The sequence below is a fragment of the Argopecten irradians genome, chromosome 8, assembly GCF_041381155.1.
Source record: "Argopecten irradians isolate NY chromosome 8, Ai_NY, whole genome shotgun sequence".
Lineage (NCBI taxonomy): Eukaryota > Metazoa > Mollusca > Bivalvia > Pectinida > Pectinidae > Argopecten > Argopecten irradians.
The window spans coordinates 8276251-8300478 of NC_091141.1; the positions used below are offsets into that span (position 1 = coordinate 8276251).

Here is a 24228-nt window from a genome sequence, read left to right on the forward strand (position 1 = left end):
TATGAAAGAGTATTTTTCTCTCATACTTCGACGTTTAATTGCAAATTTACTCCTGTGACTTTCCCCCATTTTGAAATGAATTCGAAAAAAATCAGTGATGCAAATTATTTCTCCATGCATGATAATTGTGTGATATTTTCAACGCAAATTCCATTGTTTGTATCTTTTAAAGTAAATGCAGCATAGTTTCTGAAAAAATGTTAAAATTGTACCAAGAAAGTAGTATTTTTGTTAACACTATGTCACAAGGCTTTATTGCATGGTAGCCATGTAATACAGCTTCAGGTGACATGGGTGTATTGCCCTATATCAGCCAGTATTTCACGTGTTGGTGTGAGAGAAATATACTGTCGTTTTTAACCGCTTTGTGGTATATTCTCTGAAAATACACTCTGTTTTTTTAGTTATAGCTCGAGCTCCTTAACATAAAAAATTCTACTGAAGTAAATCTTTAAATAAATAGGTGACAGAGTAATACTCGAAAATAGCGTAAACAAAATAATTATTGTTTATAAATAATGTCTATTATATTTTATAAATGATTTTTAAATCAATAAATAAAACATAAGTAACAATAATAAACATCAAGACATAAATAACAGCAGAACCTAAAACTATATGAACCAAGAGACAATAAAGAAAACCCAAACTGCTGACAAAATGACTTACCATATCAGGGCCTAAACTCAACCGGCCCTCGCTATCTAGTCTTATGTGAGTCTATCAACACAATTAGTAAAGCTTACTTATATGTCTCATAAAAACTTATCCTAAGGCTAATTACAAGTAATATCGGCTTGATACACAGGCACTTATTAAAAATCCTTTGGCTACTAAGGATATGTGTCAAATCCCTGTGCAATATTCAACGAGACATCCCAAAGGGATCTTGGCGCTTACCAAAGATTGATCTATGTCTGACAATTGACAGATTAATATTTTCTCTACTTTTCAAACTACCAACCCTAAGATGGCAGCCTGGTGGCCATCTTGTTGACCAATTGGTCCCAAAACTCAATATGCCCAATTAGGGCCCAAGGGGAACATACATATGAAATTTGAGAATGATCCCTTCAGAACTTTCTGAGAAACAACGTTAGCAAACTTTAATTATCAAAATCCAAGATGGCTGCCTGGCAGCCATTATGTTGACCAATTGATCCCAAAATATAATTCAACAACTAAGGTCGTGGGGGGACCTACAGATGAAATTTGAGAACGATCCCAACAGTACTTTCTGAGAAATAGCGAAAACAATCTTTAACTATCATAATCCAAGATGGCTGCCTGGTGGTCATCTTGTTTACCAATTGATCCCAAAACGCAATATGCACAACTACTACTAGGCACCAATGGGAACCTTAAATGAAATTTGAGAAAGATCCCTATAGTTCTTTCTGAGAAATAGCGCTAACAAACTTTCATTATCAAATCCAAGATGGCTGCCTGGTGGCCATCTTGTTTACCAATCAATCCCAATAAGCAATATGAACAACTAGGCACTAGGGAAAACAAGAATGGTTAACAAACCGACAGAAGGATGGACAATGGACCACAGACCACAGACCATGGACGAATAGCGATTTGAATAGCCCACCATCATCAATAGCCCACCATCTTAGGATGGTTGGCTAATAAAATGAGGATGGATCAGTTTCTTATACTTAAAATAAAAAAAAAATATTGCTGCAGTTTTTCCCCTGTACCGTTTTCATGGAGGAAAATTGAATAGTTCATCAATGTAAATCTTTTATTTCTACACACTTCAGTAGATGATTACCTGTTTTTACCATTGAAATAGATATACACATTGATTAAGTTACAAATGTTAGTTAAACTCTCATCTCTACTTCCATAGCTATACTAATATACTATACACTCCAAAGTTTGCTAAATTAATGAAGTTAAAATGAAGTCTATGAAAACACAAATTGATGATAACTAAAACTTGTGTGACCATGTTTCTGAGAAATGATTGTAAAGCCACATGTCTCATTCACAATCACAAATGAAGCAAACTGTCACGTGTATAACCAATCTCATCAAGCAGCATTGTATAAGGTGTGTTTACCTGTTGCTGAGGTGCAATATCACAAAAAACAACAGCCAGAAACTTTAAATTAATCAAGATTATCACAAAGAGCAATGATCTGCAAAGTCAAAAGAGTCCATACATAGCTTATAGTTTTGTCAAAATAACGAAAATAAGGATGACATAAATATTAAAAAATATTGATTGAAATTAATTGTGTTATGTGTCATCAATATGCTCAATATTCAAACATTAACTTAATGTCAATACATGTATAGGTATAACCCGCCAGCCAAATCAACTTTTCTGGGAACATCAGATATCAGGTATTCCATGCATTGACAATATCTGGTACCACTGGAGCCCCAGGGTCCACTTTCATCAACATTCCTTTACTTTATGAAATTCCTTAACATAAAAGTCTGTATAGAAAACGTAACAGAAGACAACGAAAAAATCTTATAAATTTAAGGAACGTTCCGCAACTTTCGTAATGTTTTTCTAAGGAGATCTTTAGTTAAAATTAGGAAATGTTGATGAAACTGGGTTAAGACCTTTTTTCAGCCTAGTGCTTACAAGGCGTCCTTACATATTACTATAGTATTCATCTCTGGGTTGTGAATTCAAAACTATATACCCGGTAGATGGGTTAATAGGTACAGACTGTGGGGTATTGCTTTTCCTCCAGGTACTCAGGTTTTTCACAAATTAGGAAACCTGATAAACATGGCATATCCTTAAATGACGCTGACTTGCAATATGATAATTCAATCCAAGTAAACCTAAAACCCAGCTGAATCAATTACGAAATTATAACACTGTGTCCCAGATACTGAACTTTCATTACATTGGAAACAAAGAATGACAGTGGCATCATGAATTCAAACAATAAATTTGTGCAACATCTTGTTAAAGATCACACTGTATATTGTACAAAAGGCAGGGAAAACTTTCTATTTCCATCACAAGTGAAAGTCTGATGTGAGTGTGGCCATATACAAATTATCTTTTTTCTCATCCTCAATACTCCAGGTGTTACTATCACTGCCATGATATCCACCCCTGCACTATGTCGAAGTAAAACTGAAGGAGTAAACATCTGACCGATCACAGGCCAATTCATTTGACGTACATCAAAGGACCAAACTATCTCTCCCATCTGTTGTAGCACACTGAGCCTTCAGTTTTGCTATGAAATAGTCCAGGGGTGGTTATAACTGTAACAACAGTGATAGTAACCCAGCAATTTATGTAGGATCTTTTAAGACGAGTCCAGAAGACTAATTTTCAAATTTTGCTGAGTCTCAATACAAAGAAATATACAGGGTTCTCAAAATTTTGGTGAGTCCCACAGGAAAATCATGTGTCCAGGACTCATCTAGGCAAGTCCTGTAAATCACTGGAACCCCTGGAGTATCAAGGATTCTTATCTCTGTGGTACTTCTAAATAATACCAATCATTCCTGATTGCACCAAACACACTAAGATAGCTACCCTGTAGTCAACATTGATTAGTTACAGAGAGAATAAAGATATGGGTAATCAATGATATGTACCTTAGACAGTGACTTGGTACTGATGTTGAAATGTTTTAGTTGTGCTTATGATTAGGTCATTCTATTGCATCAACAGTCAAAGAATACAGAGTGTCCTTATGCTGCATGAAGAGACCAGCATTGTAAATTATTCTTCAAAAGAGATATTACCTGGATGATTAGAATTAATCAGTTAGTAGATTAATACACAAGAAATGCACATAGAATTTTTCACCATGTTTTGAGTAAATCAGAAGAAATCTTACCATATCTGGGAATTTGTAGAGGATTTTAGGTTTATAGCCCACTTGTTCCTCTTTCTCCTCCAGACCGACAATCAATCCATAATCAAACATCTGAGGGTAGATCTTCGCCTGGTATCTCCGTGAGCCTCGTACGCTTTTCATCTATAACATAGGTTTAACTTCCATTTCAAGTGATTCATTAGAACAATATATTTATGTGAGAAATATAAACATTGCATCATATTCTATCAAATTTTAGTGCAAAACCTACCTTGAGTTGATACTGTCTGTTTCATTCCTATTTTTCATACAAATTACACCTGAAGACATTAGTTTGAACAATACTTTAGTTTTTTGTTTACTTTGAACTGTTATGTATTTAATTACCGTCCTTTTCCGCACAAGACTGCAATGTTCTTTCCTCTTGACAATCTCAGATACATCAACCAAACTGTCATTCTCTGAATGAAATGAAAAAAAAACTTCTTATAAATACATGGGCATTTTAAATAAAAAATATTTATACACAAAATAATGAGTACCAAATTACCAACCTACATCATGGCCTAGTATTGCCAAGTTATAAATGTTTAATTAACAGGTGATTTGAAACACTTTGAATAATCAATTAAAGATGCTACACCGCCGACAGAGCATAAACGATACTCATCATTTTTACAATAATTTGTGTTTAATCTTGTGGGTATATGCCTAATTAACACAAAAAATAATATAAAATAATTGATTTTGTCTTTGGTGCAGGCGCAATCAGTACTTCATTCCAAAGGATATAGTGCCACGTAATTTTTTCGGGATGCAATTAATTATTTTTCATATTTTTAACTTGAAGTAAAATTAGAAGCTCAAACTTTTCAACAGTAGTAATGGTGTAAAGTAAGTAACTTTTGTAAACGAAGAAAAATACTAAATCGTCTGCCCTTATTTTTGTTAGTGAAGAAATACCATTTGTCAGCCGTGGAGCATCTTTAAGTATGTGATGTTCATCACAGATTAATTCTAACAAAGATAGGCTTTGATTTTACAGTTATACCCAAATAATTAAAATTGTCAGCTTACCTGACGATGGTTGTTCTGGAGTTTCTTCATCCACACTTCCTTCTTCTGTCTTTTGTTGCATAGCTTCGAACCTACTGAGAAGGCCAGACTGATCTTGATCCGTACCTAAAAAGCAAAGAAAGAATCTTTTAACTTATGCACGGTTTATTTCCCTTCTAATTATATTTCTCATTTTTTCAATATACATGTCTACGTACCTGTCACAGTCCTTACTTGAAATGAAATGATCTATAAATATTAGATGGAAGTTATGTCTGTATAGCGTTAAAAAGATTTAACATGTGTATTCAAATAAACTGTTCCTTACACTCTCTAGCTTTTTCTTTTGAAGATTTTTAATCGTCTGGTTTGCTTTTTACTAGGTTGGACTCAAGTCTATTCAGAAAAGAAATCAGTAGCTAACTTTTCAGATTTGTCCCTACACTTGACTGTTGACTTCATTATGGGTAAACTCTGGTTAATTCAAACCAGCAGAGAGTTTGAACATGTATTTTACAGATTGGTCTGCATTGACTGCCCTGGTTCTACAGAAAGGATGTCTCAGTAGACCTAATACTTACAGAATTACTCGCCTGATATCTACTAGGATGGTCTGCTGTAAATCATAATTACTGAATTCTTTTGCAACTAGGATGATGTATGCTGTAGACCACATACTTATAACAAGAAAATTACTGCCTTTGTTCTACTAGGGAGGATGTCTGCTTAGACCTCATACTTACAGAATTACTCGCCTGGTTCTACTAGGGAGGATGTCTGCTGTAGACCTCATACTTACAGAATGACCTCTGGTTAATTCTAGGAACCTGCAGACCTATATTACAATACTGTGGTTTTACTAGGAAGGACTGTGCTGGTCTAATTTACTTACAGAATTACTGCCTGGTTCTACTAGGGAGGATGTCTGCTGTAGACCTCATACTTACTGAATTACTGCCTGGTTCTACTAGGGAGGATGTCTGCTGTAGACCTCATACTTACAGAATTACTGCCTGGTTCTACTAGGGAGGATGTCTGCTGTAGACCTCATACTTACAGAATTACTGCCTGGTTCTACTAGGGAGGATGTCTGCTGTAGACCTCATACTTACAGAATTACTGCCTGGTTCTACTAGGGAGGATGTCTGCTGTAGACCCTATACTTACAGAATTACTGTCTGGTTTCTACTAGGGAGGATGTCTGCTGTAGACCTCATACTTACAGAATTACTGCCTGGTTCTACTAGGGAGGATGTCTGCTGTAGACCTCATACTTACAGAATTACTGTCTGGTTCTATTAGGGAGGACTGCCTGGTTCTGCTGTAGACCTCATACTTACAGAATTACTGCCTGGTTCTACTAGGGAGGATGTCTGCTGTAGACCTCATACTTACGAATTACTGCCTGGTTCTATTAGGGAGGATGTCTGCTGTAGACCCCATACTTACAGAATTACTGCCTGGTTCTACTAGGGAGGATGTCTGCTGTAGACCTCATACTTACTGAATTACTGCCTGGTTCTACTAGGGAGGATGTCTGCTGTAGACCCATACTTACAGAATTACTGTCTGGTTCTACTAGGGATGATGTCTGCTGTAGACCTCATACTTACTGAATTACTGTCCTGGTTCTACTAGGGAGGATGTCTGCTGTAGACCTCATACTTACAGAATTACTGCCTGGTTCTACTAGGGAGGATGTCTGCTGTAGACCTCATACTTACAGAATTACTGCCTGGTTCTACTAGGGAGGATGTCTGCTGTAGACCCCATACTTACAGAATTACTGCCTGGTTCTACTAGGGAGGATGTCTGCTGTAGACCCTCATACTTACAGAATTACTGCCTGGTTCTACTAGGGAGGATGTCTGCTGTAGACCTCATACTTACAGAATTACTGCCTGGTTCTACTAGGGAGGATGTCTGCTGTAGACCTCATACTTACAGAATTACTGCCTGGTTCTACTAGGGAGGATGTCTGCTGTAGACCTCATACTTACAGAATTACTGCCTGGTTCTACTAGGGAGGATGTCTGCTGTAGACCCCATACTTACTGAATTACTGCCTGGTTCTACTAGGGAGGATGTCTGCTGTAGACCTCATACTTACAGAATTACTGCCTGGTTCTACTAGGGATGATGTCTGCTGTAGACCTCATACTTACTGAATTACTGCCTGGTTCTACTAGGGAGGATGTCTGCTGTAGACCTCATACTTACAGAATTACTGCCTGGTTCTACTAGGGAGGATGTCTGCTGTAGACCCCATACTTACAGAATTACTGCCTGGTTCTACTAGGGAGGATGTCTGCTGTAGACCCCATACTTACAGAATTACTGCCTGGTTCTACTAGGGAGGATGTCAGCTGTAGACCCCATACTTACAGAATTACTGCCTGGTTCTACTAGGGAGGATGTCTGCTGTAGACCCCATACTTACAGAATTACTGCCTGGTTCTACTAGGGAGGATGTCTGCTGTAGACCTCATACTTACTGAATTACTGCCTGGTTCTACTAGGGAGGATGTCTGCTGTAGACCTCATACTTACAGAATTACTGCCTGGTTCTACTAGGGAGGATGTCTGCTGTAGACCTCATACTTACAGAATTACTGCCTGGTTCTACTAGGGAGGATGTCTGCTGTAGATCTCATACTTACAGAATTACTGCCTGGTTCTACTAGGGATGATGTCTGCTGTAGATCTCATACTTACAGAATTACAGCCTGGTTCTACTAGGGAGGATGTCTGCTGTAGACCCCATACTTACAGAATTACTGCCTGGTTCTACTAGGGAGGATGTCTGCTGTAGACCCTCATACTTACAGAATTACTGCCTGGTTCTACTAGGGAGGATGTCTGCTGTAGACCCCATACTTACAGAATTACTGCCTGGTTCTACTAGGGAGGATGTCTGCTGTAGACCTCATACTTACAGAATTACTGCCTGGTTCTACTAGGGAGGATGTCTGCTGTAGACCCCATACTTACAGAATTACTGCCTGGTTCTACTAGGGATGATGTCTGCTGTAGACCCCATACTTACAGAATTACTGCCTGGTTCTACTAGGGAGGATGTCTGCTGTAGACCCCATACTTACAGAATTACTGCCTGGTTCTACTAGGGAGGATGTCTGCTGTAGACCCCATACTTACAGAATTACGCTGGTTCTACTAGGGAGGATGTCTGCTGTAGACCATACTTACAATATTACGATATGCCTGGTTTACTAGGAGATTTTGTAACCATACTTACAGAATTACTGCCTGGTTCTACTAGGGAGGATGTCTGCTGTAGACCCCATACTTACAGAATTACTGCCTGGTTCTACTAGGGAGGATGTCTGCTGTAGACCCCATACTTACAGAATTACTGCCTGGTTCTACTAGGGAGGATGTCTGCTGTAGACCCCATACTTACAGAATTACTGCCTGGTTCTACTAGGGAGGATGTCTGCTGTAGACCCTCATACTTACAGAATTACTGCCTGGTTCTACTAGGGAGGATGTCTGCTGTAGACCCCATACTTACAGAATTACTGCCTGGTTCTACTAGGGAGGATGTCTGCTGTAGACCTCATACTTACAGAATTACTGCCTGGTTCTACTAGGGAGGATGTCTGCTGTAGACCCCATACTTACAGAATTACTGCCTGGTTCTACTAGGGAGGATGTCTGCTGTAGACCCTCATACTTACAGAATTACTGCCTGGTTCTACTAGGGAGGATGTCTGCTGTAGACCTCATACTTACAGAATTACTGCCTGGTTCTACTAGGGAGGATGTCTGCTGTAGATCTCATACTTACTTACGAATTACTGCCTGGTTCTACTAGGGAGGATGTCTGCTGTAGACCTCATACTTACAGAATTACTGCCTGGTTCTACTAGGGAGGATGTCTGCTGTAGACTCATACTTACAGAATTACTGCCTGGTCTACTAGGGAGGATGTCTGCTGTAGACCTCATACTTACAGAATTACTGCCTGGTTCTACTAGGGATGATGTCTGCTGTAGACCTCATACTTACAGAATTACTGCCTGGTTCTACTAGGGAGGATGTCTGCTGTAGACCCCATACTTACAGAATTACTGCCTGGTTCTATTAGGGAGGATTGAATTACTGCCTGGTTCTACTAGGGAGGATGTCTGCTGTAGACCTCATACTTACAGAATTACTGCCTGGTTCTACTAGGGAGGATGTCTGCTGTAGACCTCATACTTACTGAATTACTGCCTGGTTCTACTAGGGAGGATGTCTGCTGTAGACCTCATACTTACAGAATTACTGCCTGGTTCTACTAGGGAGGATGTCTGCTGTAGACCTCATACTTACAGAATTACTGCCTGGTTCTACTAGGGATGATGTCTGCTGTAGACCTCATACTTACTGAATTACTGCCTGGTTCTACTAGGGAGGATGTCTGCTGTAGACCTCATACTTACAGAATTACTGCCTGGTTCTACTAGGGAGGATGTCTGCTGAAGACCCCATACTTACAGAATTACTGCCTGGTTCTACTAGGGAGGATGTCTGCTGTAGACCTCATACTTACAGAATTACTGCCTGGTTCTACTAGGGAGGATGTCTGCTGTAGACCTCATACTTACAGAATTACTGCCTGGTTCTACTAGGGAGGATGTCTGCTGTAGACCTCATACTTACAGAATTACTGCCTGGTTCTACTAGGGAGGATGTCAGCTGTAGACCCCATACTTACAGAATTACTGCCTGGTTCTACTAGGGAGGATGTCTGCTGTAGACCCCATACTTACAGAATTACTGCCTGGTTCTACTAGGGAGGATGTCTGCTGTAGACCCCATACTTACAGAATTACTGCCTGGTTCTACTAGGGAGGATGTCTGCTGTAGACCTCATACTTACAGAATTACTGCCTGGTTCTACTAGGGAGGATGTCTGCTGTAGACCTCATACTTACTGAATTACTGCCTGGTTCTACTAGGGAGGATGTCTGCTGTAGACCTCATACTTACTGAATTACTGCCTGGTTCTACTAGGGAGGATGTCTGCTGTAGATCTCATACTTACAGAATTACTGCCTGGTTCTACTAGGGAGGATGTCTGCTGTAGACCTCATACTTACTGAATTACTGCCTGGTTCTATTATGGAGGATGTCTGCTGTAGACCTCATACTTACTGAATTACTGCCTGGTTCTACTAGAGAGGATGTCTGCTGTAGACCCCATACTTACTGAATTACTGCCTGGTTCTACTAGGGAGGATGTCTACTGTAGACCCTATACTTACAGAATTACTGCCTGGTTCTACTAGGGAGGATGTCTGCTGTAGACCTCATACTTACAGAATTACTGCCTGGTTCTACTAGGGAGGATGTCTGCTGAAGACCACATACTTACAGAATTACTGCCTGGTTCTACTAGGGAGGATGTCTGCTGAAGACCACATACTTACAGAATTACTGCCTGGTTCTACTTTACTTACTGAATTACTGCCTGGTTCTATTAGGGAAGATATCTGCTGTAGACCTCATACTTACAGAATTACTGCCTGGTTCTACTTTACTTACTGAATTACTGCCTGGTTCTACTAGGGAGGATGTCTGCTGTAGACCTCATACTTACAGAATTACTGCCTGGTTCTACTAGGGAGGATGTCTGCTGTAGATGACGGTGTTTATAAGGTACAGCGTAGCCCCCAGAGTCCACGTAAATATCATCCCTGAACTTGACAGGATCCACGTACACTGCATCACCAAGCAGGTCGTCTTTTTTGTCTGCTACACACTCTGCACTGACACTTCTCCTCATCTGATTCCTTTTCACTTGAGTACTGGGAAGGTCCCAGTGTTTAATATCATCCAAATCTAGATGTTTTACGACCATGTCCTCATACAGTGGGCTACTCATACTAAAATCAGCATCTGGGGAGATGGGCTTCTTTGGAATAGCTGGCTTTCGTTTTGGATCTCTAGCTTGTTTTTCAAAAGAGAAATCATCAAAATTGTCCGAAGCAATTGATATTGGTCTAGATCTCGGAGGAGGAGGTCGAGTGGGTTTTTTCGGTCTGCTTTCATCTTTATTTGAGCTAGTATCATCACCTGTATTACTTTCTTTACTTTTGACTATCTTTCTGTAAACAGGTTCAGTCTTTTCTTTTTCCTTTTCATCTGATTTTTTCTTTTCGTCTGATTTTTTCTTTTCGTCCTCAATGTCGTCAATACTTTCATACAAAATATTAGGTTTAATAACAATCTCATCATCTTTTACTCTTTCATTTTCAGGATTTACTTTCACCCTAAGATAGTCATCATGGGCACCTGTACGTGGGGGTTTCTTTGGGGGAGGTGGTGGACTAGTTAAAATATTTTTACCGATGTCCCAGGGGCTACAGTACCCCACACCAGGGCCGTCAACTGTTTTAGAATTTTCTGATGGATCACCATCACTAGACCCACTTGTAGGTCTGGACCTTGGGCGAATGGGAGGCGTTGGCCTTAATGCAACATTTGATTGTTTTGAATCGGTTTGTTTCGATGAATCAGCAGATTCAAACATTTTCGTCCTTCTCGACACAATATCTGAAACACTTTCGTCTGTTGTAGACTTAAGTTTCAACTCTATAGTCCCCAAAGAAGAATTCCTGGTATGAGAACTTGGCCTGGGACTGCGTTCCCTTGGGACTGGTGTGGCTTTCCCCTGGTTGTTCATCATATTCATAGCTTTCACAACAGCTTCTGATGACTCAAACACATCACTTTTTGCTCTGGATTTTTTACGAACTGGTTTTATATTTCGTGAAACAGGTTCCCCACTCACTTTTCTGTCTGTGGTTGTCACAGGTTTAGATAGCGGGGATGGTTTGAACATCGTTACCGGTCTGGGGGGACGAGTTTGATTATTCTCCTGTTCCCTTGTCTTCATATTGTCTGACTTTATAGACACAGTTGACAGTGGTCGAGGACGAGTTAATTGAGGTCGATTGTGGTTTATACTTTTTTCCGGACTTCCTGTCTTCTCTGGACTATCAGATTTGGCTTCAAACATTTCACGAATATTTTTCAACTGACCAGGAGCTAACTGCCTTACACTGGTTTTTGGCAAACCTGGACCTTCTGCCATTTTTTCCTTTTAATGTGAAACTGAACACACTAGAAGTAGTACTGTAGCAATTTAAATCAGATTTCTTTGATAATAAATCCAGTTTTGGTCTGTCATTCTTCTGGTACCATTAGTCCTCAATTTGACATCTAAAAATAAAAAAATGTTGTTATATTTTATAATTATTGAAAATAATTTTTTTTTATTTTAATTGCAAAATCAGGATTATTTGCGTAAACTTTGAAGCTTCCACACTTGTTGAGAAAGATTTTACATTTTAAAACATTCCTGCACCATAACCATTCATTAATTTATATTTGTATATATATTACCTGTATTTTTAAAGGGACAATTCACTCAGGCTAATATCTTTACATAGCAAAGAAGCAAAATATGGCATAAATGTATTGTTCTACATTTCTTATGAAACATATAACATAAAATATTGACAAATTCCACGTCATTGTTTAGTATTTTAATTGATACCGTTGTAATTACAAATCGTTGATCAATACGATAAAGCAGGTACATGTATACGTTGTACCCTTACCCGAGCCAAAGTCACGCACGCTAAACAAATGAACTACATAACCATTGTGGAGGTGATAAAATGATTTTTAGGCAAGACAATTAACCTAATAAGGTAAACACACTACTGTCAGAGCGATTTGAGCAGTTCTAGACAAAAGTAGCATTACTCTACGAGCAAGGGACAGGTTTCGGCATACAAGATGTTCGACCACAATGTGTAATGGCCGACAGCGAGCGAGTTTGAACATTTCACACGCATTTCACCACCATGGGCTTTTCTGGCATATCACAGTAAAACCGACTGATCTAATTTCCATTAGAACGGGTTTTTTTCCGATATATGTACAAATTTTAATGTACTCTTAGACTGAATTGTCCCTTTAATTACTGTGAGTTTTAATAAAATAATGGATAGCATATATAAGGTTCCTTAAGGTTTTAGGCTATTGATGATCAATGTTGTACAACGTTAACTGTTCATGTACCGGTATTCAACAGATCAGGATATGAGCTTAATAAAGATCATAATTAAGAAGTGTAAACATATCATCACATACATTTTCTCATAACGAGATACATGTAACTGCCCATTTTTCTAATTTTGGCCTATATTGTATGGATTTATTCTATTTTAATTAATTGGCTTTTCCATACATATGTAACAGGAGAGGAGAAAATGTAGCGGCCAGACCGGGATTCGAACCCGGGACCCTCAGAATACTAGCCGAGTGCTCTACCGACTGAGCTACCTGGTCACTGATGATCAACCCAGTCCAATCCCACTACACATAATATAAACATCATAATTCTTAATCAGTTTACTTTCCACATAGTGGAAATTAGGGTTTTTTCTAAAACATTAAAAATGTTACAAAAAACTTTGTTTGGAAAAACACATTTGGTCGTTAACATAAAACAAAAATAATAAGCAGTGATCTCTATATGAGACAAAGCACTTATATTGCAATTCATTATGATGGAAATAATGTCACAGAAAATATACACTTTGATTTCCATTACAGTCACATTATATGTAACTAGCAGCAAAAAGTCAAGTTAGATTTGACCCCGATATTGTTAGTATTTGTAGATGTAGTTAAAATTAAGCAATATGAAAATATATTGATAATGATCTCTTTATTAACTTTGGTACGGCAGTTGTTAAGAATTGATGCTTGTAAACATGCATTCATATTAAACTGCATGATTGCCAACTTGCCATAGAAGTTACGATCGTTGCCGTATGGAAGTAGGAAAGTTAATGATGTGTTCTCGGAAGAGTTTGGAAAGACGTAATATAGCTACATTAGTCACAAAGTGTGCTTGGCAATGACTTTACAATTGGCTAACTTCGGTTTGTTTGAAAAATGGGACCCACTTAGCAATGTTCACTATTTATTATGATATTTATCAAAATTTTCCAAATCCTTTCTGTAGAGTACATCTTTACTTCAATATAGTCCTTTCTCTGCATTGTTTACAACAAAATAAAAAAAAATTCTAAATCAAGATAAACAACCAGACATATAAGGGTATTGGGACATTAACACATACAATGACTGTCAATTAAAATAAAAAACATACACCATGCATTAATGATCGCACTAGTACTATTAAGTACTGCAGTAGTTACTTGTTTATTGGTTTTTTTTTAAACATCGGCCATTCCAACATCGGCCGTTTTTATGACATCGTTTTAGATACGATATAATATATGCAAGTATTGCTCATTGTTTATAGTGTTCATTGATAATATGAGCTAATTATGATTCATGGAGTGCAGTCCGCACTAATTTGATGTAAACATTAGCGCTTCTCTTGGTTCACAGGGGCAGATTTTAAATAAATTATATATCTGTCAAAATGTACTTGCTTTTTCTACCTTGAAAAAAACTCTGTATGTGGAATTCATGTCTTAATTTCATCGCTAATGCTGAATTTGCGGTCGGCATTTTAGCTCAAAAAAAGAAAATCAAACTGCTTCCTTCTCTACGTCAGCCATGTTTGTTTTTGAACATCCGGTTTGTCCTTTCCGCTTCCGGTCTTTTCTATCCAAATTTCAACATGGTGGGTTATTACCACAACAACACTTCGATATCTGTCTTCATCGCCTTTAATTAAAGTCATTTTTCTGTGAAATTATGCTGAAATTCTCCCAGATGAATATGTTATCCGTTCATTTAGATTTCACCCCATACCTTATTCCAAAACATAAAAAATATTGTGATAAATTTAGGCATTGAGAGCTGCAACATAATCACGTACGATCGGACAAACCTTGTGATTATGCACGATTCGCTAATTGAAGCTTTTAATTTCATCTTCCATGCTTGCCATAATTTATGTTATATCATAGTTTGTATTCGTCGGTTTATTTATATCTTGCCATTTTGTGATGCGATTTACGTTCACTTTCTATTGATTCATCCTAGGGGAAATAATTGCCTTCCCTACCAATGCCACCCCGGGATGGTGAATTTTTACGAATTTTATTGTCAGAACAAGTTTGTGCTATACATTACTGACCGAATTAATATCAAATTCTTTGGATCCTGTGACTAAGTACTGTAAAACTCTCAACCTTTCATTAACATTTTACGTAATGATTACTTTCGTAGTGATTGAACAGTGGTAAAGAAGAGACTTCTGCACTAATGATAAGATATTCAAATTAATTATTTGAAATTAGTATTAATAGTGTAATGTCTGAGTAGTGAAGCAAAGTTTGCATTTTTCTCTTTTAGACAACAAAGTTGAAGAAGACCAGGAAGCTGAGAGGTCATGTCAGTCATGGACATGGTCGTATCGGTGAGTGGAAGTTTCATGTTGTATTCTTCACATAACCTGTTCTGGTTGTGTTTATTTAAAGCAACAAGAACAAGATACATCCACACTACAAAAATATAAGTTCATGAATGGGAATTTTAACCTATCCTGTTAGCCGACATATTAATCTTAACATTCTCTTACATATTCTGCATTAAAATTAGAAGATGTTTTAATATCATGGTCTAAACTAACAAGTGGGTCTAGTGATTTTAAAGCCCTTCAGCAAACTTGGCGTCGATAAAATAAGATTTATTACTGTTTTATAATCTGAATGGTAATCACGAAAACCTATTTCTTACAGGCAAACACAGGAAGCATCCTGGTGGTCGTGGTAACGCTGGTGGTCAACATCACCACAGGATCAACTTTGACAAATAGTAAGTAAAACAGATTTCCATCTCCGACTTGGCAAAAACAAAAAAGATACAATTACATAGCAACAACAGGTGTGATTAAGGTGTCCCTCCAACCTTAGTCTTAGGCCCATGTGGAACAGTTGCAGTGCCAGGTTTATATTGGTTGTTTTCAATCACAGTGTTTTTCCTGGGTATTTTGGGAAATTGCCACCTGGTGAAAATTGGGATTTTTTTTGCGATAAAAGTAGGAAATGAAAAATTTAAACAGTGTTTATGGAAATTTTGGAAAAGGTAGAAATAGAAAATTATGCTTCTCTAAGAATCAAGTGTAAGAATAGATAATAAAATACGACATTCAGACTTGTGATTTCCGTAATTTTTTAGTTTCGTCGCACAAAATAGGCTTCAACTCACTGATTTGGGAAATTTAGACACAGATTTGGGAAAAAATAGCAAGAAATACAATTGGGAATGGGGCCTTATTTCGGCCCCAAATATATAGGCAGGAAAAACACTGAATCAGTATTCAATTGGTTTAAAAATCATTTATTCATGGCTTGTAATTGTCTGGAATTAACTGGTTTGCATTCATGTAGCATAGAATTGTGTCATGCATTTTTAAGCCAATATTATTATTGGGCCTGATTCCCCAATCAAAAACGCCCATTTGTTTTCACATAATGGTAGCTAAATTTCCCAATCGATCTGGGGGGGGGGGTTATTGCTATTAAATTGCTATTAACCACTGGAAACTCAAGGATGAGTCATTTCCTTGAGAGGGGAGTATGTAACCCTGGTGAATACTAGCCACAAAATACTGAATAAACTATGTAACAGTTATAATAAAGTGATTTGATTGTCTCTAGAAGCTCATTATAACCATGTTTACTGTATAAAGAATGGTCTCTAAAGATTCTCTCGAAAAGTAATATCTGAAAGCTAAATTAAGTTACCATGGGGAAAACAAAAAATTTAAAGATTTTATTGGCCTCCTGAAGCTTTTTATTCCAAACTCGAGAATACGCCCTGCTCCATCAGCAAGTATACTGAAATGGATCATTTAATCATATATTGCAAGTTTAAAGGAGAGTTTATATTACTTACAGTCACACAAAGATGAATTCTCTTCATTCAAATCTTGGGTTACATAATTACATTTCTTTTTCTATTGGTCACAGAAATATGGATTAAATTGGATTTTGAATAATTTCATTGAAGTGAATTTTTATAAAAGTGAATGTCTGATTATTGCTTTATCCCATTCCAAAAGTTGAATACCACATTTACACAACCCAATTTATTTTTCAGCCATCCAGGTTACTTCGGAAAAGTTGGTATGAGATACTACCACAAGACCCAGAATAAGTTTTTCTGCCCCACAGTAAATTTGGACAAACTGTGGTCCCTCGTGTCCGACCAGACCAGGGAAAAATATGCTTCAAGCAAAGACAAGGCTCCTGTTATCGATGTTGTGCGTGCAGTAAGTACATTTATTTATTTAACCCAATAGGCACCCAGGGTACTTAAAAAACAAAAGGGGAGGCTTATAGAACTAAATTTGGACAAGCATTATATGAAGTATTGCATAAAGTAAGACATAAATAAATTTGCAATAGAAAAAAAATCAAAGAAACCTATTAAGGTTTTCAATGCATTGAATATTACAGTACCTTGGTTTCATTTTCAAAAGGATTTAGAATTAAGTAATTATTTCTTGTTTTCTTGTGATTCAGCGTTCAATGTGTACCAAAATGGTGTTGTTCAGGAAAGAAGTGCATTTAAAGATGCCTAACCCAGTACAATATTGATTTCAGAAAATGCTTTCATGCAAAATTACTAAAAATTTGTTATTTTCTAATTTGATTGTCGTGAAACTTAATGTGACCACAAAAAATACTTAATTATAGGACTTCGTTCATCTTTGGCTAAAAACTGGGTCACTGTGTAGAAATGGTTTGTCACTACAAGAGTGTCAGTATTCCATCAATAATCATAAAACTAACATTGACCTTTAGCTGTCAAAACCATGATCCCTCTTTACACTTCACTTGCAAGTCATTTAAAGTCTGATTGTTTGCTCTTGGTTTACAGGGATACTACAAGGTCTTAGGAAAGGGACATTTGCCCAAGCAGCCTGTGATTGTGAAGGCCCGCTTCTTCAGCAGATCAGCAGAACTTAAAATCAAGGCAGCTGGTGGCGCCTGTGTTCTAGTGGCATAAATATGGACTTCTCATTTTATTTATGACATTAAAAACAGGCATCCAACACAATGTTCTTGTTGATTATTTTAACCTGAAAAAACTTGAAAATCCTAGAAATTGTCAAGATGTCTGGAGTTTTGGTAAGAGTAAACTATGGTCTATGCGAATTCTTTTTGAATAATGTTTCTTTATTAGTAACAAAACATCAACTCAATTTGGAGGAGTCATTTTGACCATTGATTCTTGCTTTTAAAGTGACCCTTATATTTTGGTCAAGAAAATTTCTGTTTCCAGTTTCCTATTGCCAATATTGTAATACCTTGGAAGCAATTGTAAGAACCATATTGTGTTGATATGTGTAAGTGAAATAAGTTTCTTTAATCTATGTGCACTGCACCAGGCACTTGGACATCTTGACAATATTAGGGCTGTAAGTGACTTTCATATTTTATGATGTGCACCGTTAAACGCATCCTTAATGGAGGAAAGATGGATTAAAAACAAAACCCTCAGTCGGCACCTGGCAACTGCACTTGGTATTTGAACTTGCAAGTCACAACCCAGAGATGACCACAGGAACTGAATAGAAAGGTGCTGATGCCTGCATGTAGGCTTTAAAACTTTTTCTGATGTACCAGTTTTGATGTCAGAATCTACACTTGCTGATATTTTTTAAAAGTGCATTCATGCATGATCAGATGAAAGCGAAATGCCATGTTGCAAATAGTGAATTATTTTATAATAACATCATATAAGGTGACTGACCTGTAGTTAAATCAGGGGCTTTATAAACACGTATTCTGTATTTGCAGATTACAGAGTTATCTGGCCTTGTGGATAGTTATTGATTGTGACGTCGTACTTTTCAAGAGTAAGCGAAAAAGTAACGAGGTCACATTGCATACCTATTCGCAAGGGAGGTAACTGTAATTTACAAAGAATAATTACTACTTTGACCTTGGTGTATTTGGGTTTTTATACAATGTGCAGGGGGTTTTGAAATTGAAAATGTAATCGGGTTATCGAACTAACACGAGATTTTCTTGGCAAGATTTAGCTTATTGTTAAGTTTCCATGGTTACGGAAAACATTCCAAAAATGGAAGGTCCACAAAAGCAAAAGGCACAACTGGGGCACTTGTCTGATGTATACAAAAAGTTTCACGGAGCTGCATTGAACTGTTTTGGAGTAAATAGCCCGTAAACATAAGGAAACCGTAATTTGGTAATTTTGACAAAGTTTCCACGGTAACGGAAAAAATTCTCAAAATGGAAGTAGGCACAACTAGGGAACTTGTCCGATATATTCAGAAAGTTTCACGGGGCTGCGTTAAACGGTGTTGGGATTATAGTCCGGAAACAAAAGGATACAGCATTATTGGTTTTATTGACTAAGTTTCCTAAAATGGAAGGTCGACCGCAATGGCAAAGGGCACAACAAGGGCACTTGTCTGATGTATACAGAAGGAGCTCGGACGGACGAACGTAGCCCTACCAAAACAATATCCCCTGCAAACGCGTTTCGCGGGGGATAATTTACAGAATTGGGTTGTTTCGAGTGACAGGTTCATGTTTCGGAATGTTGATAATGCACTGTTTGTATCGTTTTATTTGAAATATTTAAGTGAGATGTATGCCTTTTGTCATGGTCATGTGACTGTTGAGTTTCCAGCTTTTCTTATTTTCCCAAGGACCATAGATGTGCGTTTAGGAACCGATCTATCAACAAGATGACAGACTGTCGGACATCTTGGATTTGGAATCTCCTGTTTCCGTGTGGTTCGAAAAGGTTTTCCAAGCGTATTTGTTTTGAAACACTAAAACTGGGGTTCACAAAAATGACAACATAAACGTAGTTTTATTAATGTTTTATTGAAGCTACAAACAAAAATGTGAATATAGACCCATAAGTTAATCGGTCCTTGGTAATCACTATACAGTCTACATGTATTGGTGCTGCTATCGAGTAATCCCTCTATATCCTATACGATGCCGTATTCGGTCGTGGACACAGAATAAACCCGTTTGATGTCCACTGGAACATTCCTCTTGTTATATAACCGTGTCATGGACAAGTAAGTCGTCAGATTGTTTCCCGCCACAATCCTGTTAGCCTCCTCATTTTCTATTGGCTGGGTGAAGATGAGATCGCTCCCACGTGGAATATGCGAGACTAGTTTTGAAAACAAAGCCATGGCAACCGTATTGTCGTCTGCGTACAGTGGATAGAGTTTGTGGCCTGTGTCACCAGTCTTCAGAACGCCGTAACCACAAACTCGGCCTCCACGAAAAGCCACATACGTCTTTGCAGCCTCGTTCTGGGCCCAATTACTGATATAAACAGGCCGGGGTATTGTGTGAATTTCGGCGTCATAAGCTATGACGTCATCAAAGTTGACATTTTCACTTGGCTCGATTTCACAGTCCGCATCCGGACAGTTTCTGACAAAATCCGGATTAACCGGCCCTTGATTATAATGGAAAGTATATGACTTGATGGTCCACCCAAATTGAGCGTAGAATGAGATTCGATTTGACAGCGATGTTCCCCCGACATTCCTATCCGCCATGATATCCATAACTTTACTGAACATCTCCCTGCCGACCCCGAGTGACCGGTACTCCTCCTTAACGATGTTCATCCCGGACGAGGCGAAATCCGGACTATGGACGAGGATTCCATTATGGCCTGTAAAAGAACGGTTACACGATTTAGCAAGATATCTTAAGTCACCACCACCACTGTCATCGGCATCGTCAATAGATCATCGTCGCCAGGAAAAGAAAATGACTTTCACTGACATGGTCCAAATTATTCTGCCATTCTATTGTGTTGGAGCCAATGAACGCTGTCCATCGAAAACCAATATTCAAGTAGACAATTTAGAGAACGACAGAATAATCACCAACATTACTTTATCACGCTGATACATGTTATATAACATGGTGGCCGTTGAAAAAATGATGTGTGATTTGTATAAATACGTTGCGGATGGATAGAGTAATCTGCAGATGGTAGAAAAGATGGCTGCAAATTGATGGGTAAGTATTTTCTTGATTTTATTAATGCTACCTATTCCGTTTATCAGCAGCTAGTAAGTACTAATAAAATAAAGAAGCTATACTTGCCTATAATTTCGCCGTCGTCCTTAGCCACTACCACGAGTCCTGTAGGATCTGTATTAAACACACACTCGAGGTAGCTCTTCTCCATATTCCACTGGTTGGCGCGGAGTAGTTCGTACAGAGGCGGGATATCGCTTCTCCTCATTGGCCTCACCTCGTAATTCATCTTAGTTTCTTCTCTGTGTAACAACAATGGTGGTTAGATCATAATGCATAAGTGCCAGAAGTGACTGCTTTGGACTGTCGAAGTTTCGGATGCCGACCTCATATATAGCCGATTTGTAAAGTAATCTCATCTTGCATAGCATGTACAAAAATTCACCATTTCTTCTTGATTTAACCCATGTTCGATAAGTTAAAACCGAACCGTTCCATATTGCCATTACAAAATACATTTGTACGTGTATTTCCCGCCATCCAACTTTTTCAAAAGTGACGTTATTTGAGCGACGGTTGGTTTATTTTTAGACTTAATTACTGGTCAATTACTGTAAATTATATAAGCTGGTATAGACGAAGTTTGTTTTAGTGATTTCATATTACCTTGTATCCGTTGAGAGCCATTTTGGACCGCATGATGCCGCCTTAACAGACGTCCGGACACACTGCGAGAAGAGACACTTTAACATAGTACAGCCGTGACGTGTTATTGTCCGTGCGTTCGCGTACGTGTTCGTGTCCGTGCAGTGACCGTACCGTGGAACTGTCCGTGTACGTATAATATCCTTGATTTAATGAGGCACTGTAGAGAATCCATACCACGCCACTCTAAGTTCATTTAGTTAATACCTACTGTCCATACTTCGGACCATGTGTCCAGTTCTCAGGACAACGTGTTGACCAGTCTATAAGCAGCTTTATGTTATCAGTAGGGCCGTGGTAGTCTTATAAAGGAAACCCACGGGACAGCTGGGGTTCATCAAATTCTGGGGATTTTGTTAAATGCACGTAGACATGCATTAGTCTATGTCTATATATACTGTTCCATCCTCGATACTCCAGGGGTTACCATAACTATGTCGAGATCATATGTGATCGTAACCCCTGGAGTATCGAGGATGATACTGTTCAAGGCTCCTTTATGGACCAAATTAAACTGCAAACATTTTTTTACACTTGAAACACATTTTCAATTAGCTTTTTTCAAATATGCAAAGACAAAACGTATTGTCACTCTGCACTTTCTTACAGTGGATTTAGTATATTTTGAATGCCTTGTTTGTACTAGTAAACATTTTTTTCAGAAATGCTACATTTTTGTAATGAAAATACTGGATTACATTTGTAGTGCCTATCTACAAATTTCTCTCTCTGTAAAAATTGTATTTATAATCACAAATTATTGTCTTTAGCAGATTTGATAATAAACCCTACGTATTAAACACATTTAGTTTGCAAATGTACAATTACTGATATAAACAGGCCGGGGTATTGTGTGAATTTCGGCGTCATAAGCTATGACGTCATCAAAGTTGACATTTTCACTTGGCTCGATTTCACAGTCCGCATCCGGACAGTTTCTGACAAAATCCGGATTAACCGGCCCTTGATTATAATGGAAAGTATATGACTTGATGGTCCACCCAAATTGAGCGTAGAATGAGATTCGATTTGACAGCGATGTTCCCCCGACATTCCTATCCGCCATGATATCCATAACTTTACTGAACATCTCCCTGCCGACCCCGAGTGACCGGTACTCCTCCTTAACGATGTTCATCCCGGACGAGGCGAAATCCGGACTATGGACGAGGATTCCATTATGGCCTGTAAAAGAACGGTTACACGATTTAGCAAGATATCTTAAGTCACCACCACCACTGTCATCGGCATCGTCAATAGATCATCGTCGCCAGGAAAAGAAAATGACTTTCACTGACATGGTCCAAATTATTCTGCCATTCTATTGTGTTGGAGCCAATGAACGCTGTCCATCGAAAACCAATATTCAAGTAGACAATTTAGAGAACGACAGAATAATCACCAACATTACTTTATCACGCTGATACATGTTATATAACATGGTGGCCGTTGAAAAAATGATGTGTGATTTGTATAAATACGTTGCGGATGGATAGAGTAATCTGCAGATGGTAGAAAAGATGGCTGCAAATTGATGGGTAAGTATTTTCTTGATTTTATTAATGCTACCTATTCCGTTTATCAGCAGCTAGTAAGTACTAATAAAATAAAGAAGCTATACTTGCCTATAATTTCGCCGTCGTCCTTAGCCACTACCACGAGTCCTGTAGGATCTGTATTAAACACACACTCGAGGTAGCTCTTCTCCATATTCCACTGGTTGGCGCGGAGTAGTTCGTACAGAGGCGGGATATCGCTTCTCCTCATTGGCCTCACCTCGTAATTCATCTTAGTTTCTTCTCTGTGTAACAACAATGGTGGTTAGATCATAATGCATAAGTGCCAGAAGTGACTGCTTTGGACTGTCGAAGTTTCGGATGCCGACCTCATATATAGCCGATTTGTAAAGTAATCTCATCTTGCATAGCATGTACAAAAATTCACCATTTCTTCTTGATTTAACCCATGTTCGATAAGTTAAAACCGAACCGTTCCATATTGCCATTACAAAATACATTTGTACGTGTATTTCCCGCCATCCAACTTTTTCAAAAGTGACGTTATTTGAGCGACGGTTGGTTTATTTTTAGACTTAATTACTGGTCAATTACTGTAAATTATATAAGCTGGTATAGACGAAGTTTGTTTTAGTGATTTCATATTACCTTGTATCCGTTGAGAGCCATTTTGGACCGCATGATGCCGCCTTAACAGACGTCCGGACACACTGCGAGAAGAGACACTTTAACATAGTACAGCCGTGACGTGTTATTGTCCGTGCGTTCGCGTACGTGTTCGTGTCCGTGCAGTGACCGTACCGTGGAACTGTCCGTGTACGTATAATATCCTTGATTTAATGAGGCACTGTAGAGAATCCATACCACGCCACTCTAAGTTCATTTAGTTAATACCTACTGTCCATACTTCGGACCATGTGTCCAGTTCTCAGGACAACGTGTTGACCAGTCTATAAGCAGCTTTATGTTATCAGTAGGGCCGTGGTAGTCTTATAAAGGAAACCCACGGGACAGCTGGGGTTCATCAAATTCTGGGGATTTTGTTAAATGCACGTAGACATGCATTAGTCTATGTCTATATATACTGTTCCATCCTCGATACTCCAGGGGTTACCATAACTATGTCGAGATCATATG

General features: G+C 38.3%; 4 protein-coding genes across 4 annotated transcripts in view; 1 reads left to right on the forward strand and 3 right to left on the reverse strand.

Annotated features, from left to right (window-relative positions):
* Positions 1–14488, reverse strand: part of LOC138328946 (DENN domain-containing protein 2B-like) — a 29501-nt gene extending 15013 nt beyond the window's left edge. Inside the window, exons 1-6 of the mRNA XM_069275654.1 lie at positions 14354–14488; positions 10470–12098; positions 4890–4994; positions 4200–4273; positions 3834–3974; positions 670–720 (exon numbers count right to left, since the gene is read on the reverse strand). Of these exons, the coding sequence (XP_069131755.1) occupies positions 670–720; positions 3834–3974; positions 4200–4273; positions 4890–4994; positions 10470–11970 (1872 nt within the window). The 5' untranslated portion in view covers positions 11971–12098; positions 14354–14488. The remainder of the gene's footprint in view (positions 1–669; positions 721–3833; positions 3975–4199; positions 4274–4889; positions 4995–10469; positions 12099–14353) is intronic.
* On the forward strand, positions 13724–17936 carry LOC138328955 (large ribosomal subunit protein uL15-like). The gene is made up of 5 exons (XM_069275662.1): positions 13724–13729; positions 15225–15288; positions 15611–15686; positions 16974–17145; positions 17757–17936. Exons 1-5 carry the CDS (start codon positions 13724–13726, stop codon positions 17883–17885), a joined length of 447 nt encoding a protein of 148 aa, XP_069131763.1. The 3' UTR covers positions 17886–17936.
* A 1783-nt stretch (positions 17937–19719) lies between these two features.
* Positions 19720–21657, reverse strand: LOC138328766 (holothin acyltransferase-like). The gene is made up of 3 exons (XM_069275509.1): positions 21536–21657; positions 20996–21171; positions 19720–20555 (listed from the first exon to the last, which is right to left on the reverse strand). Exons 1-3 carry the CDS (start codon positions 21619–21621, stop codon positions 19849–19851), a joined length of 969 nt encoding a protein of 322 aa, XP_069131610.1. The 5' UTR covers positions 21622–21657; the 3' UTR covers positions 19720–19848.
* Positions 21658–22379: 722 nt separating this feature from the next.
* Positions 22380–23861, reverse strand: LOC138328959 (putative [ribosomal protein bS18]-alanine N-acetyltransferase). The gene is made up of 3 exons (XM_069275667.1): positions 23740–23861; positions 23200–23375; positions 22380–22759 (listed from the first exon to the last, which is right to left on the reverse strand). Exons 1-3 carry the CDS (start codon positions 23823–23825, stop codon positions 22380–22382), a joined length of 642 nt encoding a protein of 213 aa, XP_069131768.1. The 5' UTR covers positions 23826–23861.
* Between the last annotated feature and the right edge of the window lie 367 nt (positions 23862–24228).

Excerpts from the sequence above, each read along its gene's own strand:
- LOC138328955 (XM_069275662.1), top strand. Across the intron at positions 15,289-15,610 it reads TCATGGACATGGTCGTATCG|GCAAACACAGGAAGCATCCT; the intron begins GTGAGTGGAAGT and ends TATTTCTTACAG. Across the intron at positions 15,687-16,973 it reads AGGATCAACTTTGACAAATA|CCATCCAGGTTACTTCGGAA; the intron begins GTAAGTAAAACA and ends TTTATTTTTCAG.
- LOC138328766 (XM_069275509.1), bottom strand. The coding sequence starts at position 21,621 with ATGTTAAAGTGTCTCTTCTCGCAGTGTGTCCGGACGTCTGTTAAGGCG. Across the intron at positions 21,172-21,535 it reads TGGCTCTCAACGGATACAAG|AGAAGAAACTAAGATGAATT; the intron begins GTAATATGAAAT and ends GTTGTTACACAG. Across the intron at positions 20,556-20,995 it reads GGACGACGGCGAAATTATAG|GCCATAATGGAATCCTCGTC; the intron begins GCAAGTATAGCT and ends GTTCTTTTACAG.
- LOC138328959 (XM_069275667.1), bottom strand. The coding sequence starts at position 23,825 with ATGTTAAAGTGTCTCTTCTCGCAGTGTGTCCGGACGTCTGTTAAGGCG. Across the intron at positions 23,376-23,739 it reads TGGCTCTCAACGGATACAAG|AGAAGAAACTAAGATGAATT; the intron begins GTAATATGAAAT and ends GTTGTTACACAG. Across the intron at positions 22,760-23,199 it reads GGACGACGGCGAAATTATAG|GCCATAATGGAATCCTCGTC; the intron begins GCAAGTATAGCT and ends GTTCTTTTACAG.